We start from the raw sequence: 17,415 nt of genomic DNA, 5'->3' as shown, positions 1-17,415 counted from the left end.
AGAACTACAAAATATTTCAAAAAATTCATAAGAACTTATAGTACTATATATCTAAATAATTTTTCAAGATAATCAAAAAAAAGTACCACCACCACTACTTTGTATAATACCAAATTATTTTTAAATAAGTATTTGTAAATTCGATTTTTTCATTTAAAAAATATATCTCTTAAGTTTTCAAAATTAAATAGACAATTTGAAGAAAAACTACTACCAGAAATTTGTCTATAAATAAAATGTTTTAATGGAATATTATAAAATAAAAAAATGTACTAATTCAAACACATGTTTAAGAAAAAAATTCTTAATAAAATTAATAGAAAATACTGATGATGAAATTAAATTTAATTTCACAATGAAAATTATAAAAATAATAACAAATATTTTATAATTTTTATGGCAAAAAAACTACTACACATAATTCTCTTTTTACTCGAGTTAGAAAGAAAAAGATACCTTTTTTTCATGAATATGTTTAATAAATTAAAATAAATTCTTAAATGAACTCTAAAAAATTTTTTTTTAATATTTTTTTTTTTTTTTTTTTTTCATTTTTAATGAAACATTAAATGTATTTTTAATTCCTCTTATAAGTATTAAAAAAGTAAGAAAAGGAATTCTTAATAAAATCAAAAAAATCCAGATTATACAAAACAAAATTTGATTTTTTTCTAATTTTATTTATTTTTAATTTTTTGTATTCAATTTCCCATAAATACTGGAATGTTACAGTAAAAAAACTATAAAAAATTTTAAAAAAATTATGGTGAAAAACTACCACCACAAATTTGTTTAATATTAAATTTTTAATGAAACTTTAAATATATATCAACTCCGTTTATAAGCAACAAAAATTAATTTTTAAATTTATAAAATATACTAATTCAAACAAACTTTTATGAAAATATAATAATAATAAATAAACAAAATTATAATAAAAATACAATGCAAATTATAAAAATAGCAAAAATTACACATTTTTAATTTTTTATGTTTAATTTACTACTTCAAAAACTGGAAATTTTCAGGAGAAAGTACAATAAATTCTAAAAAATTAGTAACAACTTACTTATTTTAAAAACTTGAACACTGATTTAAGAACCACCAAAAAAAAGGAAGACCATCGTACCACACAACCGGTAAGAAACCGTCTCGATTTCGAAGCGATTTCCGTCTGACATGCGGGTCAACACGTGCGATTAACACGGACTTGTAACCACCACTGTCTCATCACTGACAGCACTTCACGTACCACAGGATGAGAATAGCACTTCGAGGACTGGGTGCCGCTTAATGCGACCATCCATCTCTTACACCGCCCGATTTATTACGGCAACACTCGCTTTTATACCGGCTACACATTATCGCCGAGTGGCTGTGTAATTTTTTAGACAAAACATTTGGTTACCAGCATCCGATCTTAATCGCACCTCGGAGACAATTTTCCCCGTCTAATGATTAATGGCCCGTATTAAAAGCTTAACTCGCTTCCTTCAGATGAGGCCGTAATGAATTTTGCACTAAATACTAAATTTTTATTTACAATATTGGAAGGGAAATGACCTAGTTCATCCCCTGTTTTTTGATAATACGACATCAACACTTATATTTAAATGAAACATGTTATGGCAGACATCCCAGCAAAAAATTGAAATATATGAAGGGTTGGACCAGGCCAAGATGTAATAAAGGATCATATATTAATAGCATTATGAGTTGTAAATTCCCCAGGGTACTATTAAGTTTAGATATTTAAGCCCCGGTCCGACAAGGTTGAAATGTTTTGTGCAACGCTATAAAAACGGTGCAAAATGGTTTTGCTAATCCCAACAGATTCACTCAGTTCTTCAGGAAATGCACAACGTTTGAATGTGGTTACTAACAATATAATACCAGTGGGAAACTAGCAATGCTCCTTAATTTACATCTTTTGTCGTAATTTTATATAATCTGATATGAAGGAAGCCGCAAAAGTAGAATTAATTGGATGACACAAGAATCCATTTTACTCGCTCCAAATACTTTAGTTTCATTCCTATCACTGAATAAAAATGTTTATTCATAGACTAATTATTTTTTTGAAACTTTTACTACTGTAATTTTGATGCAGTTAGTTTTAAGGATGTTAATCAATATAATTATATTTGTTCCACACGTATTAAGGATGTCAATTTATAGCAAACTCTGACACCGATTAATGTTGCCAATTTATTATAACGAGACTTCTAATGATACGATGAAATAAATTACTTATCCTGACATTCCAACAATTATGGCATTTAAGTCCGGACCTAGTATTCAAAAATATTATGTGGCATTTAAGTGTAGCCAAGCCATATTAAAACTTTTAAATCTTTCAACAACAGTAAAAGTAGGAAATTTAGAAATGGAACGAAAACACCGCATGCAACACTGTTAAATACGCTTATGTGGCATTTACCTGAATTTAATTTAGTTTTATTCCGCTGCAGTTTCAAATCTAATAAAGGAAACCTTATACATTTTACGCGGCACAATTAAATAAAAAACCAGGTGTCTTGTTTAAACCGTTTTATTTCGCCGCAACGTCATTTACAGGAAGATACTGCACAACTGAATTTTGCATAATCACTTAAACTTAACGATAATCCTTTATTTAGGTTGAAAATAATTAGTGCTTTTTGTCGTTGCCGGAGAAAACAGCTTCACAATCAGCCACATATGCAGGACCGGTATTGTCTGCACCATTTATCCTCATTACGGTCCGACCTATTATGTTTGTATATTACTAGAAACAAGATAATTTCTATTAATAACGCCCCCGTTCTGGTCACAACCTCGTTTTAGTTAAGTCCCATGTATTTTCCTGTTTGTTTTCCGGACGAAGTAACACGTTATGTTCCTCAGAGAAAATTTCAACTATGAACGTAGCAGTAATGAAATTAATAGTTTCAGCCTCATATTTCACAGTTTCGATAATCCCTTAAAAACTGGCTACGTCAATTCACTACAGGAATTATAAGCGGCACATAATGAATATCAAATTACCTGTTTGTTTTAACGCCTACATTACAGCTCATCCAATAACCTCCAGGCGAAGCTGGAGTTTCAGTAAACCACTCGCATGTCATCCGCAGTTAAATGAGTATTGAGATAATTTCGTAGGTGTTTGTTTAGATTGATTGTCATAAAAACTAACAACTAACAATTCGTTATTTAGTGGATTTAGGGTGTGTTTTTTGTTGTTTATCCAATTTGAATTTTCCCAATTTCCCACACGTAAGATTGATTACGAACAAGAGCATTAGGACGATTTAGCGTCGGACCAGTTTTTTCACACCGAAAAAATGGTTGACTGGATAGATACCCATTTTTATCAATCCCTTATTTTTCATTGTCAATGCAGGCCGTCGAGCTGAACGTCCGTCACGAGTTTATTAAGTTTAATCTGCCGCTACAAATGAATGTGTAATAATTTTCTGAATGATCGGAATAATAATGAACACTGAAAGAAATTGGCGTTACATTTTTACGAACAACATTAAATAAACGGCGACGTTAGTGGGTACAGTTTGTCACAAACTAATATTTTGTACGCTCGAATAAAAAGTTACGGCATCAGTATCACAAGTCTAAGTCGAGTGAATCTGCATATTAAGTGTCACGGGGCAACATCCCAAATTACCATTCCTGATTTACTTGCGGAAGTGTACTGTATAAAACTTTTGCGCCACCATATCGCCTTTGTTTATGGGTCCGTTACGAAAAAATTTCAAGTTAGCTCCAGATTTATGTCCGTAGGTGGCATAAAAACAATTGCGAAATCTTATTCAGGACGCCGACTTGATGGACTGGCTTTACTGGCGTAAAAATCACAAATTTATATTCAGGCGTTATTTTACAAACCCGTCACATCTTGTGGGTGAATCGCATGAATGAGAAATTCCCAATTTTTTCACCCTAAATGAATAATACAGCTTGTCCACTATTTTCATTACCGTTTTCCAAACTATTCATAAAATTTTAATTGAGAATTGTAAATGATAAGAGATGAGATACAATATATTATGAATATTATTATAAGTACGCCTTTCTCACATTAAATTATAATATAATATTATCTCCCTTGTTATCAACAAACTTTTGCCATTTAGTGTGCAACTTTTTTTTTTGTCACTAAGAAAATATTGAAGGGATCAGAATAAATTGAAAACCAAGGGTGCAATATCGGGCGAGACATTACCTCCCACAACAATTCATTTTTTATTTCTAGTGCCTTGCACAGTGTCACCTTGCATTGACGTGTTGCAGAATGACATCTTTTCTGTTGACAATTGCCGTAACCTTATCGACTAAAGATTGATTCACTCGATACAATTGTTCACAATAGATTTGCATTAATAATTTGTCCAATGAACAATTTTGGGAATACTGCACCAAACACACAGAATCACCTTTTTGGGATGTGAAACCTGCTTCGCAGTACTTCGTAGTGATTCATTTGGGGAGAGCCACTGCCTTTGGTGTTTTAAATTATCATATAGGACCCATTTTTCGTCTCCAATGATCAAACAATCAAAATACTTTGCATGTAATGGATTGGATGGCTTTGTTCTCTTCCAACAGGTGATATGGGACTCGCACATGCTCTGCTTTTTTCAAAATTGCAAAAAAGCTTAATATTGAATTATTTAGAAGTGAATAAGTCAGAACAACCTTAAAACTTTCAAGATACATTATGAGTTGACAAATGACAATCAAATATCTAATACATTATTTTAATTACATTACCTTAATTCTGCTAAATTAATCACTATTTACCCTTAAATATAATAATATGTAATAATAATAAAATATTCTCATTTTTCTAAATATTTTTTTAATAATACGTGATTAAAACTAACATAGATGAATGCATGAATAAATGAATTTTATGAAATTTAAGTATAATAAAATTTAATTATCTTTTCATTGAACAAAAGCCATATAAAAAATTCTTAAATTTAATTTTCTTTATACTTCTTAACTCCGAATTGTGCTAAATTAAATATATAAATAAACGGATAATATGATTTTTTACAGGACTAAGAATATTTAATTTTTTATCTTTCCATTTTTAAATTATTTGTATTTAATCTAGAACTTTGTATATAGCTTATACTTTTAGATCTTTAATATCTAATTTAATTCCTCTTTATCGTTTATTTTAATTTTTAAATTGATCCTCTTTACCCTTCTTAGGACCATATTCAACTAAAAATAAATAATTAAATGGGATTATCGATATCAATAACGTGGTTTTTACTCCAAACGTCCGTTAAATTGGATATCACAACAACACAAAACTCCATTTTCCACTACGTTATTCATACAATATTAATAGCAGATATTTGGATTTTCTTATGAAAGAAATAAATTTAATATTCTTATTTGAATTTTCTTGTGTTTTTCTTAAACTGTTTTTTAATTTTAACATTCTTAAACAACTGAAAAGCTTTTGATATTTTGATTTTACAAAGTAATTAAATAATAATAATTAAATATCTAACAATGCACTTTGTTTAAAAAGGTAAATGTTAATAACTCCTACTATTAATTCAAATTTACTATTCCAAACAAATAAAGGAATAATTAAATTAAAAACATTCACAACGGACAAGTCAAATTAAAAAAAAAAAGAAAAAAGTAATTACTGTGCAGGAAAATAACATGTCAAAAAATATTATCCGAAATTCCATTGAAGGCCAATTGAACACATATTAGAAACTCTGACGCTGCTCTTCCGCTGACAGCAGTATTTTAATATCCAATTTCGCACCGAGATAAAAGGAGAATAACAACAGCATTCTTCTCTGAAGGAAAAAAAAACGCAACGAACAAGAAAACATCCCCGGCTTTTATTATTTATTTTCCCGTATTATTTACTGCCTTTTAAATGTTCGATTCGTTCCGAATTCACGAATTCCCCTCTGTTCGCTGCCTATACATAATGATATCTGATTTATGCCTGTGCTCAGACTCGGCTTGTAATTTCATTAATTACGGCCATCATGTTCAGTCCGCAGTTTTGTCTTTCCGCGTAATATATGGCCCATCAGAAAATTTAATTGAATAATGATAGAGCGAGGATGCAGGAGAATCTTCTTATCACCGACTAGTGTGTGGTTTTGTAAGCTGTTTCGTAATCATCCCCCGTTATGGCCATTATGCTAATTGCAGTTTTAGAGTAAACGTTGGGGGTCAAACCAATTTCGTCAATACGCTTACAATTAGCAGGAACAATGATAGTTTAAGAACTTCTTCCATATTAAATGCATTGCAATCATCGGAGGTACCATTCCTCACGAGTTTTAAACAAGTGGGATTAATGTTTGTTAAATGACGACAGTTGGCGAAGTTGTAACAAGAAGGTTACACTGTTACACTTACAGTAGTGGCCATAATTATGACACCTTATTAATTTATAATAAATACTACTGTACTACTTGAATTGGAATCCAATATAAGTAATGTTAATTGTTTTTTCTGTTATTATTAGTTTATGGCAAAATAAATCAATCAAATTCCGTATTGTCTGAGTTAAAAAAAATGTAAAGAAATCGATAACTGGATAAAATATAATAATAATAATAATTGCTAAAATTAGTTCAAGAACTATGAGAAGATGATTAGTGATTGGAAATTCCTTTGTCTTACAGAAGATATCCTGGTTTCTACCAAATATGAGAAAATCTAATTTTGACTTTTTTTAGGATCACAGTTACTGAACCACATAACAGTGAGGATAAGTAGTTTTTAATGACGAGTCTAAATGTAATTTATTTATAAAAAAAATGATGTTAAACATCTTACAGGAACAAAACTACACAAAAAAATTGTTATACACACTATAAAACATGGTGGCAGTTCATTTGTGATTGTGGATGCTTCAATTCTTCTGGTGTAGGCCCCCTTAGACTGATTTATGTACAGGGATATATTAAACAACAATTTGCCATATATTAAAAAATTGATGCTATTAATAAATATGTTTCAACATGTAAACTATCCCAAACGCAAATACGAAACAATAGGGTAAAATATTTAAAAAATTTCTATAATAATGATCGATTTTCTTGAAATAACGAAAAATATATAAATATTTTTTAACCCAGACCAGCATAGTCCTTAGGGCATAAAACTATTTAAAAATAATATAAAATTATTTCTCTGTAACATTCCTGCATTTCTTATCCAGATTTTTTAATATACCTTAGAAAACAAAAGTAATCACCTAATAAATTATTGCAAAAAGTTGTTGAGAATGGAACTCATAATTGTTTATTCCTTTTAGTTCGTTGCAATGAAAAAACTTTGAAATCAGATAAGCACCATTAGTCCTGATGAACTTCAAGATTACTACGAAAATATAGAATTTCGTTGTGGAAATAATTTATGTGACTTCCGACGTAGGTGACCGGCTACAATTAATAAAGAACTGTAATTTTTATAAAACAGTCCCGGCATTATGGAAGTGCGATTTTATCGGCATCTGGTTTATTGATCAGCATTTTCCAATTAAATCAGTGGTAAAAGTAAGCGACACGAAACCCCGCACTATTGATCAGTCCGTTTAAAATATAAATGTCATCAATAAAATTCGGTCCTCTCTTCGTTATCGTCTGAACGATCGCATAATTTTCGTTCGATCCATTTAAATGATGAATCGGACGCGTCGTTTCCCTTCCAATGCATATAAAATTTGTCACTGACTTTATCGCCGGCCGATCGCCGAAATTATCGTGACAGCGGTAGAGAACAACTGTCAATGTGGACCGCGACCAAAACAATGGATATTCGACGATTTCAAGTTGAAATTTCCAACCCCGATGAATATTTTTACGGTTGGCGTCCACTTGCGCTCGTCACTTCAGATTTTAGGGTCCTTTAATACCTGTTAACACGACTTTCGACCAACGCAGCGTGACCACCAACACCACTCGTTATACACAACAATGAGTTGAATTTAAATTATCTTGTGCACTCTGTAGGTCCACGATTGCTCCGTATAATTCCCCAATAAATCGTAGGAACAACTCAACGGAATTTTGTTTTTCGGTGCACGTCGCCGCGATAAAATAGTCGGATGAATATTTATTTTTTTTATGCGGTCTAATATGTTTCGACTCTTATTATTTACGGACCCAGTTTTGTTTCTGTCGTCTATTAAATTTAATACGACCGTGGCCGGAATCTTGATCACGACGACGTCCAGTCGCCCGGATGAATTTATTAATTTATCTGTAAAAATTTAATACACGTTGATGAAGAAGCCAGAATGAAGAAGTGAATGTTTAAGTTTCAAACTTTTTTAATCAGTTTTTGCGCCACCGCCGGGATTAGTTGGAGCAAAACAAAACTATAAATGCATCCTATTAAACTAGTCGCAAATTTGTCAAGTAACTTCGAAGTAAAACTTATTAAAGTTGTATCAGTTTTTCTTTGCGCCCAGTTTCATCCGGAATAACCGAGATTCTATAATTACTGACATCAACTTGTTTGATTGTGGATGTTTAATTTATGTATGGAAATTTGTTATTTCCACGTTAATCCAGTTGTCAGCATTAGTTCACGTCTTATTGATGTTGTTAAACAGCGAGACGTCCAATTTTTCCACGTCAAAAGTTCTAAGGGTTAATTCCGTATGATTACTATTTTAAACAAGGTTTTAAATTTAAATACATCATGTTTATTGTCTTTGGTTGTCTATGTCCTAAGATAACTGTAATAATATTTGATCTGTACAGTAAAGACGAGATCAAAGCGGACTCTAACGACTACGAAATTTATTGACAACAGAACCACAAACACATACCACGCTTTTCAAGTCTCCTTGAAAAATAATCTTCCTCAAGTTCCGCTTTGAATTTTTTTATTTTTACTACCAAAACGCTTTAACGATATTACTAATAAAAAATTTATGCAAAATATTAAAAGTTATATTAAAAATAACTCCGTAAATGTTTCGTTTACGTCAAAAATGTTTCGTTTCAATTAGATACGCATATCGATTTACAAAAGTTTAATCTACATCGTTTAAAATATGAGTTTAATCAGATTCACACGCAAAACATTTCTGCGCGTAAGTGTTACACACACACATTCAAACGCGATTATTTATGAATTTTAAAAATAGTAGATTTCAATGGTCGATAAAAATCACGTAATTTTGTAATATATTTTCGTTATATTGGTAATAACTGGCGATCACGCAAACATGTTCATATTAAATCATAAAACACACGGAGGTCAAAATAAATATTGGTGGTTTATGTGTATTTACGGAAAACGTTTTTAAACTTTGATGACAAACGATTATTGCTAATAAATACATGATGCGTTCCTATAATGTTTATGAATACGCCTTCAGAGATAGATCGCTGGAGTTTGCGTCAACCCCTATGATTTTTTACTACTGGATGTTAGTTGGGATTATTAATTTTTATCTAAAAGTCTGCCTTTGGACACTAACTAATGCCTACCCCCACGTCAATTAGCTTTCCGGCTAACGAGGCATTGGAATAAACAAAAATAACTGGGTGGAAAATAAGGAATTATATTTATTACAGTTATACACCATGATAAATGGGGCTCGACATTCATACTGGTATTTGTCTACGAATTTATTATTTTTGTAATTTATCGCACTACTCGGTTTTAATAAGTGTGACAGTCTAGATAATTAAATAGATATAATTTTTAATATAAACACACCAAACGTCCCGACTAAACATTATAACATTAGAAATTGTATTCCCCTGCACTAAAAAGTTTTATCAGGTAAAATAGTTAGGGGAAGACATAATAAAGTTTATTTTTTTATAATCGCCCCCCATAAATAACCCAGATGTTGTTTCACCGACTTTCCTTTGTCGATTATAGGCATGTAGCATGCAACTTTTTTTATGTAGTCGAAATGGTTTTTCGGTGTTGCGTTAAGGCGTATTTATTCCACATCATTAGGCAAATACTATTTCCCCTTCCTAAGCAATGGTATATGAAATTGAAATATTCATCTATAGCAAAGCATCTAGACATACTTACAATAATTTTATCAGAGGGTAAAGTAAATTTACATTGGGAGCAATTTCCTTGATTTGATATTTTGAGAGACGAATTTTCCTGGTAAATTACGATGTCTTGTTAAATTCGATACTTGTGTTCAACACAACTATTGGCTAATTGCTTCGTCAATTAATAATTAATCACAATACCAATATTGAGTGTGCAATATTTTCTTGAAACTTTGTGGCAAAGAAATAACCGGCTATAGTTTATGAGACAATATAGACGAAACCTTTGTAGCATACTCCAATTTCTAATTAGTATAACAAAAGCAGATGGCAAGAAATTAACTTTGATCAACTACTAATTATTCGACACGTTTTGATTGTACTACGTGATTATAATTACGTGTCAAAACAATATAATAATTTAATGATTCGTTAATAAATATCCATCCACCAAAGAATAATTAACCTGATCATTTTTTGGTCTAATGACAAAGTAACTACGTTAGTCGGACTACATATCTGTTTCAAATAAATTACAATTTTAAGCAGCGGACAAAATTATCAATGAAAGAACGTCAAAACGGATGAGTCTATTTAGGAAATACCTAAGCGACTAGATAAATGATGTTTTGACTTGTGACAGATGGATTATCATGGTTGTAATGATGCAGTCATCTATTTTATTTTTAATTAACGAGTCGAAATTTAATTATTACGACTTGTAGAGCCTTAGAATTAATAACAATCGATTTAAATAAACGTTTTAAGTGGATGTAATTGAATTTTACAGTTGTTTACGTAAGAGATAAATATAGGTAATTAAGAATAAAACAGTTAAAAATACACATATATTCATCATAAATTGTTAGTACAAACAATTGGAAATTGTTTAAAAAATAAATTCATTCAAATTCATATTATTTATGAAGAAGAAATAATTTGTTTACTTGATCATTTCTTCATCGTTTTATTCCCTATATTTACTATATTGTCTTGCGAAGTTGGGCATTTCGCAGTATACGTCCATCTGTTTAAGTTCGAGCAAAGTTTGCTAGTTTGCAATTTACGTTACATTTGGTTAGTCCAGCTATTGTGAGGAGGCCTCAAGTGTCCCTTTTGGGGTAAGGAATCTCACTTATACACTGGATCGTGCAGTGGTTTCATCCAATTTGAGTTGAGAGTGTCCTGACAGTCGTTACCTTTAATAATGTTTGGCGATGTGATCGCCACCTTGGGCGATTTGTCCACCCACAGTTCACGCTGTTTACACAACAACAAATTTGTACAATGAACGAGCAATTAATCACTCCGAGTATTACTGGTTAATTAACAAAATATTTTGAGACGATTTATGTAAATTATGATGTATGTACTACTAAATATGGAATAATTGACGAGTTCATTCCATAAGTACCAAAAATTAAACTAATTGATTCCTTCTCCTTTAAAATTTTGTATCCCTACATCATTTAATTTATCTCCAGCCTCCGTATGGCATCTCTTGCGATTTTTTCCAATATTAATGGCATCATCAACGGTATCCGGCAATTTGGTATTGAGCGTTTCAGGCAAGAACAGGGCAAGACAGCCCGACATCCCGGAGAGTATTCCAAACATTAATATCGGCTGCGAGTATCTCGCCTGTAACATATAATCTAATTAAAGCAGGTACGGGGTGTCCAATCAATAAGAACGCATATTAAGACAATGAGGTGTAGGCCGATTAGATCGATTTAATTTTTTTGTCACGTATTAAAGTATAAAAATTGTTTAAAAATACCAAATGAAGCTTACCATTAGAGGTACTTGTGGAGCAGCTAAAGCACCGAATCGCCCCCACATGGAACAAATCGAAAACATGAAGTGTCTGGTGCATGTAGGAAACATTTCTGTTGTGTACACATACAAAACCGTATACGCTATTGTCACACAACACTTTCCAGCCAAGAAACACGTCAGTTTATACCAGAAATAGTCTAAAATGACAAATGAGGATTATTTAGTCTAATGCAACAGAGTGGAGTATTTGCATATTTGCTGTAATAATTCACGACCCAGGTTGTGTCGTGCTTAGTAATTATTTAGGGGAAATTATTTGTTTAAAAAGCGTCCTGAATATGTGACACCTCCCATGATATAATACTGTTTAGATAATTTAAGTTTTACGTATAAAACATGAAGACATGTAAATATAATTTATTATTAAAATATTCTTACCTTGTGGTAAAAATTCAATCAAGTATAAAACAGCACCACCCAACATAAGTGTTATAAGCATCATCGTCCTTCTACCAACCCTTTCGTTAACAAGATAATAAATAAGGTATCCTGGAATCTCAACGGCGACAGTGAAAACAAAACTCAGATAAACATTATCAGAAACGTTCACCGAATGAATGGTCAGTCCGTAGTAAACAAAAACGCAACACATCCAAAGGAATGAACAGATAACTACACGCATATACAAAACTTTATTGAATACAGCTTTCCTAAAGGCTTTCCTAGCTTTGATCCATTCCTCCTTTCTAATTTTATCAAACAATTTCTCTATAGTTTCGTCCTCCAAAACTCTTCCGTTCGTCCGGGCTACCCTTAAGATGGTATTCTTGGCCTCCGTCTGCCTATCATGGCAAATCGACCAGCGTATCGACTCCGGCACGGTGTGGAAAAAGAGGAACGCTACGAGTCCGGGTATGTAAATCGTTCGCAACATCGTTCTCCACGATGCCGTGGACCAGGCCACTAATCCCAACATCATTTGACCTAAGGAGAAGGCGCAACTTATCACGGTGTTACCGACGGTGCGTTGGTCGTGTGGTACTATCTCCATTGCTGGAATACATTAGGTTTTAAGTTCATATTTTTGTCGTGATGATCCAATGTTAAACAACGAATTTTTGGGAGGATTTACCCTGTGTGTTATCCTTACCTAAAATAAAGGCGGCGCTATAAGTGGCAGAACATAGGGCGGTTTCTAGAAACTCTAGGAACAGAAACATAAAATAATGAAATGAAAATGACTTTAACGTTCCTATGAAACAACTTAGAAGCACGCTTATGATCATTATTCTCGCTCTTCCGAATCTAAAACAAATATCAATGTTAACGTTAACTGTTGTTAAGAAATCTAGACCACAAAATTGAACACAACTAAATTAATTAACTAAATCCCATACATACATATTCCCCCCATTTATGCATTTTCAAGTAATTTAAATTTAGATTTGAATGAAGCGACTTTCAGTGTATAATGATTGAAGGGCATTGATGAAAGTTGCTACTGAAAAAGAGGCAATTTAGATAAATACCCAATTAACTAACGAATATCCTGCAGTAAGCATAAAAAGACAGAAATTGAAAAGAAATAAGCAGGGAACGGGGGCTAGAAAGGAGAAAAGTTATAACTTCCTATCTCGAATGAAACGCTCATCAACAGCTGTATGTCACGGAGCCAAGATATTATCAGTGGGATATCGGAAGAATGTCAAGGTGTAAGTTTAAACGTCAATATTTCCTATCACGCTCTTTTATCTTGGGAAATGTGGCATGGTCATTCCCAAAAAATGTACAATGCATTCACAAAATGTATAAATGATTATTCTACAACTCAGCCACCAATAAAAAATAACTCATAAAACCTTACTTGTCTGACAAATATCCAGAGTAGGACAAACAGATCAACTCCCCGACCACATTGATGGTGCCGACAATGGTGAGTTTCCACAGATTACTGTCGCAAGTGATGCCGAACTGAAATCCTTAAAAAAATTACATGACCGTTACAATTTAGGACAATCTTCATTCATACATCATGCACAATTGTGGTTTCGGGCCTCTCGTAAACAAAACTTTGACAAACGACTGTTTTGTTTTTATTTATGCCCTCCGGCGTGCATGTATCATTTCGCGAGGCGTATCGCAGACATCTATTCGGGATATTATCCTTGTAAGGCACAAAGTCCTTAAGCCATTCGGGATTGTAGACGGTCTCGTTGCCCTCGCACTCTGATATGGAGCATCTGGAAGGAAAAACTTTTAGTCATGAGACGTTTTATGTTATGCTGATTAAATTCCGTGAGTAATTGTTGTATTAAAAATTTCGAGAACTAAATAATATAAACGGTCCAAGTTTAAATTGATAACCATTAAATAGAATTAAAGAGCAGAACGGAATACACGTATAACAAATGAGGGAATCCCTTTGTCAGTTCGGAAATAGAGAGTTGAACGAATTAACAGATAAAAGCACTTTTTAAATCGATTTAGGATTCGTTCGGTCCATACGCAAATTGGGAATAAAATATGCTAGTCAAGTAGGTAAAATGTAACAGTTTGTATTAGTCTCTTGTCAACACAGAAATAAATAAACAAATAAAGCTCACAATGTTGAATTTACGAATTGGAACTGTTCGAGTAAAAGTGTGCAGCACCAAATTCAATTCCGCCCTCTAAAATGTGAGCGTTCAATTGAAAGATTGATTTACACATAGTGTTTCGATTTGTACGTAGTACATCGGCTGTAAGTCACATAAAAATTGAACATTGGCGGATATTGTAAAATGCGCTCGATGGCCTATTATTTTCTGTGTGACTTACTCGCGAAAATTTTATTGAAAAATCATTGGACTGCATCAAATCTAACTATCTAACGACACGGAAACGCTGCAGTTAATTGTAGTTAACTCAATTTTACATTAATGTGTTGAATTATTTTATACCATGTTATGCACTACTGGCCAAAATACGTCTTGTCTTTTCAACCATATTTTAATGGCGCAACCATCCCAATAATCCTAATAATTAAACACACACCACAAGCATGTGCTCGAATTTTAAAATTCTTATAAACAAATAACGGCTTACATCATGTGTTTCCCTAGTTAAACAGTCAATAAAAAGGTCTGATCGAACTTTTGTTTGGCCACTGTGACTAAAAAATGTCTGGAAAAACGGGAGGTCAGTCATTTGGTTATAAAATGTCAGTGCTCGGGTCAATTTATTTTCTGGGTAAACCAATAGCTCTTTCGATTTAAGGTGCGGATTCGATTCAGCGAGCCGTATAAACAGGGACCAAGAATCAATCACACGCCGATTTAAAAGAGGGTTTAGTTATCAGAAAAGATAAAAACAACTGTGTGGGCCAGGCTGGTACGCCGAGGTACACTTTTATTTTGTCACTGCCCAATAAATTTACTTTTATTATTTCTCGTATTGTCTTCCTAACTCAATTTCTCTTTGATCCGCTGCAAAAACCGTCATTGGATTATACCCGATTCAATTCATTTGACGTAAACAGCAATAGCCGACAACATTGAATTCAAAATCCAATTGTTTTCATCATAAACTCATTCAAGTTTAATAGATTCAAAATGAAAAAATTGATTTGGGCATGTTGCATATGTTTTTTAAATACGTTCCTGTAACTATTTCAGTCTGTAATCTAAGCAACCAAACTTCTGAAATGGTTATGCCCTAAAGGCATGTCGGAAGATCCTGGAATTCGGACCGGTATTATTACTATCCTACCTTGTGGATAATGCTTATAGTGGAAACCGCCATGAATATCTAATACTGCTCAGTAGTTATTGTAAACATTTCAGGGAGTTTGCAGGCCTTGGTTAATAATTTGCCACGTAGATCGATTACCAAAAAGATTTTTAACCCAATATTTTAGAGGTAATTAATTATATAACAAAATTATACAGTGTTATACAGTGTTTGCTATAAGAGAACCACCTTAATGAATCTTTATTATTGAACGTGATTTCTTATGTTTTAGGTTTGTTAAAAATTTATACAAGAAATTTGATGGTGAAACTAGAAATATTGACGTAATTTCTTTTCCACTTGTTTACACCCTTTTGAAGTAACAACATATTCTTTTTATTTAAACTGACCTGGATATAATTATATATTTTTTTTTTTTTTTCTTTGTAATAGAAAGAAAATTAAGTTTATTAAATTTTTTATTAATTTTCTCCAAGTTAATTATTAATAATCATTCTCTCAATTAATTGTTTTTTATTTTATTATTAATTAACTCATATTTTTTAACATTGAAAATAACAATAAGGCATAAGGTATAAAAAGATAATTAATACCACGAAGATTGAGCCAACAAACAGATTGTGATATAGAGAAAGGCAACATTATGTAAAACAATAATTATAAATGTATATAAAATTGATGAAAGTCGCCATATAAGAAAGAAAATCAAGGCAAAAATGAAAGAACTTTATAAATGAGTATTAAAAAAAATTGAGAGAGTTTTTAATTTTGACTCATTTAAAAATTTAAACAATTAATTGTGAGAATCAGATGATTTTCAATTCTAACCATATAAAAGACTTCAAACATTAAATAAAAATTACTGAAATTTTCATTCTGGCACAAAAAAATAATAATAGTTTCAAGTTTCATATGAATAAAGAAAATTTGTTTGTCAGTTTCAAAAGAGTACAAACAAATGGAAACGAAAGAGTTTTAAAAAAATATAAAATCAGATAATAGTTTTGTCATTAAATTTTATGTATAACCTTTTTAAATAGCTTTAATAATAATAGTTATAAATTATGAAAAATTTGTCACATTTTAAGTTAATTATCTATATGAGCTTTGATTTGGATGAGGCATCTAAAACTTCATAAACCACATTTGTTCTCAACAATTCAATAACAGCTCTCTTGTACTAGACATTCTGTATAACAAACTTTATTATTTTCCTCCGTCATTTATTTATTCCTTGTAAATAGCTTTACAAAATAATAATAAATAATTATTTCATAATATTAATTATTGCTCGTTGTTTATATCACAGTATAAAATGCCATTTTGTTTTATATGTTTGTTAATATTTAAGGCATTAATATTTATTCATATATAAAAATAAAAATTTTAATTTAAATATTTTAAGTAGCTTTTACTCCGTAAATTTATGATTTACAATAAAATATACTACACATAAGTAACCACAGAAAATTTCAACATTTCCTTACCTGTACTTAATATCTCTTGTCGTAAATATATAACTCATAGGGCATACTGTATATACAATCGTAAAACATAAACAGGCATAATAAACTATTTGAAATTTTCCCCATGTTCCCAATTTCTCTAGCAATTCATCTATAGTTTGAACTTTCATTTTTTACCATAAACCAACCGATACTCTCACTCAAAATTTAATATTCGAAACACTGGTCAAGCTATGAATTCAAAACTCACAATAACATTGAAGTCCTCCATTTTTAGGTTGATTAAATTTTATTAGTGCCATCTATATTGTAAAATTAAAAGTTAAATTAAATACAGCACTATTCTCTGTAGAAATCCTTAGAAAACTGTAGATAACTGTCAAGGCAATTTGTTAGTTTACAATTCTTAT

General features: G+C 31.6%; 2 protein-coding genes across 2 annotated transcripts in view; both read right to left on the bottom strand.

Annotated features, from left to right (window-relative positions):
* Nucleotides 1–1,198, bottom strand: part of LOC109600266 (zwei Ig domain protein zig-8) — a 31,649-nt gene extending 30,451 nt beyond the window's left edge. The window contains exon 1 of the mRNA XM_020016399.2: nucleotides 1,070–1,198. The gene's annotated coding sequence lies outside the window, so the exon portion shown is untranslated. The remainder of the gene's footprint in view (nucleotides 1–1,069) is intronic.
* A 9,667-nt stretch (nucleotides 1,199–10,865) lies between these two features.
* Nucleotides 10,866–17,261, bottom strand: LOC109600264 (organic cation transporter protein). Its single transcript, XM_020016398.1, has 7 exons — nucleotides 17,027–17,261; nucleotides 13,840–14,050; nucleotides 13,675–13,781; nucleotides 12,961–13,115; nucleotides 12,249–12,863; nucleotides 11,826–12,007; nucleotides 10,866–11,672 (listed from the first exon to the last, which is right to left on the bottom strand). The coding sequence occupies exons 1-7, from the start codon at nucleotides 17,173–17,175 to the stop codon at nucleotides 11,457–11,459; spliced, it is 1,635 nt and encodes a 544-aa protein (XP_019871957.1). The 5' UTR covers nucleotides 17,176–17,261; the 3' UTR covers nucleotides 10,866–11,456.
* Between the last annotated feature and the right edge of the window lie 154 nt (nucleotides 17,262–17,415).

Source organism: Aethina tumida, chromosome 3 (genome assembly GCF_024364675.1).
Source record: "Aethina tumida isolate Nest 87 chromosome 3, icAetTumi1.1, whole genome shotgun sequence".
NCBI classification, from domain to species: Eukaryota; Metazoa; Arthropoda; class Insecta; order Coleoptera; family Nitidulidae; genus Aethina; species Aethina tumida.
Note: the sequence above shows the minus strand (reverse complement) of the source record. Positions and strands in the feature narration are given on the sequence as shown.

Bases quoted from the DNA above. Each gene is read 5' to 3' on its own strand.
- LOC109600264 (XM_020016398.1), bottom strand. From the start codon at position 17,175: ATGAAAGTTCAAACTATAGATGAATTGCTAGAGAAATTGGGAACATGG. The intron at 13,116-13,674 runs GTAAGGTTTTAT...TATTTGTTTTAG, and splicing joins TCTGGATATTTGTCAGACAA to ATTCGGAAGAGCGAGAATAA. The intron at 12,864-12,960 runs GTAAGGATAACA...AATGTATTCCAG, and splicing joins TAGCGCCGCCTTTATTTTAG to CAATGGAGATAGTACCACAC.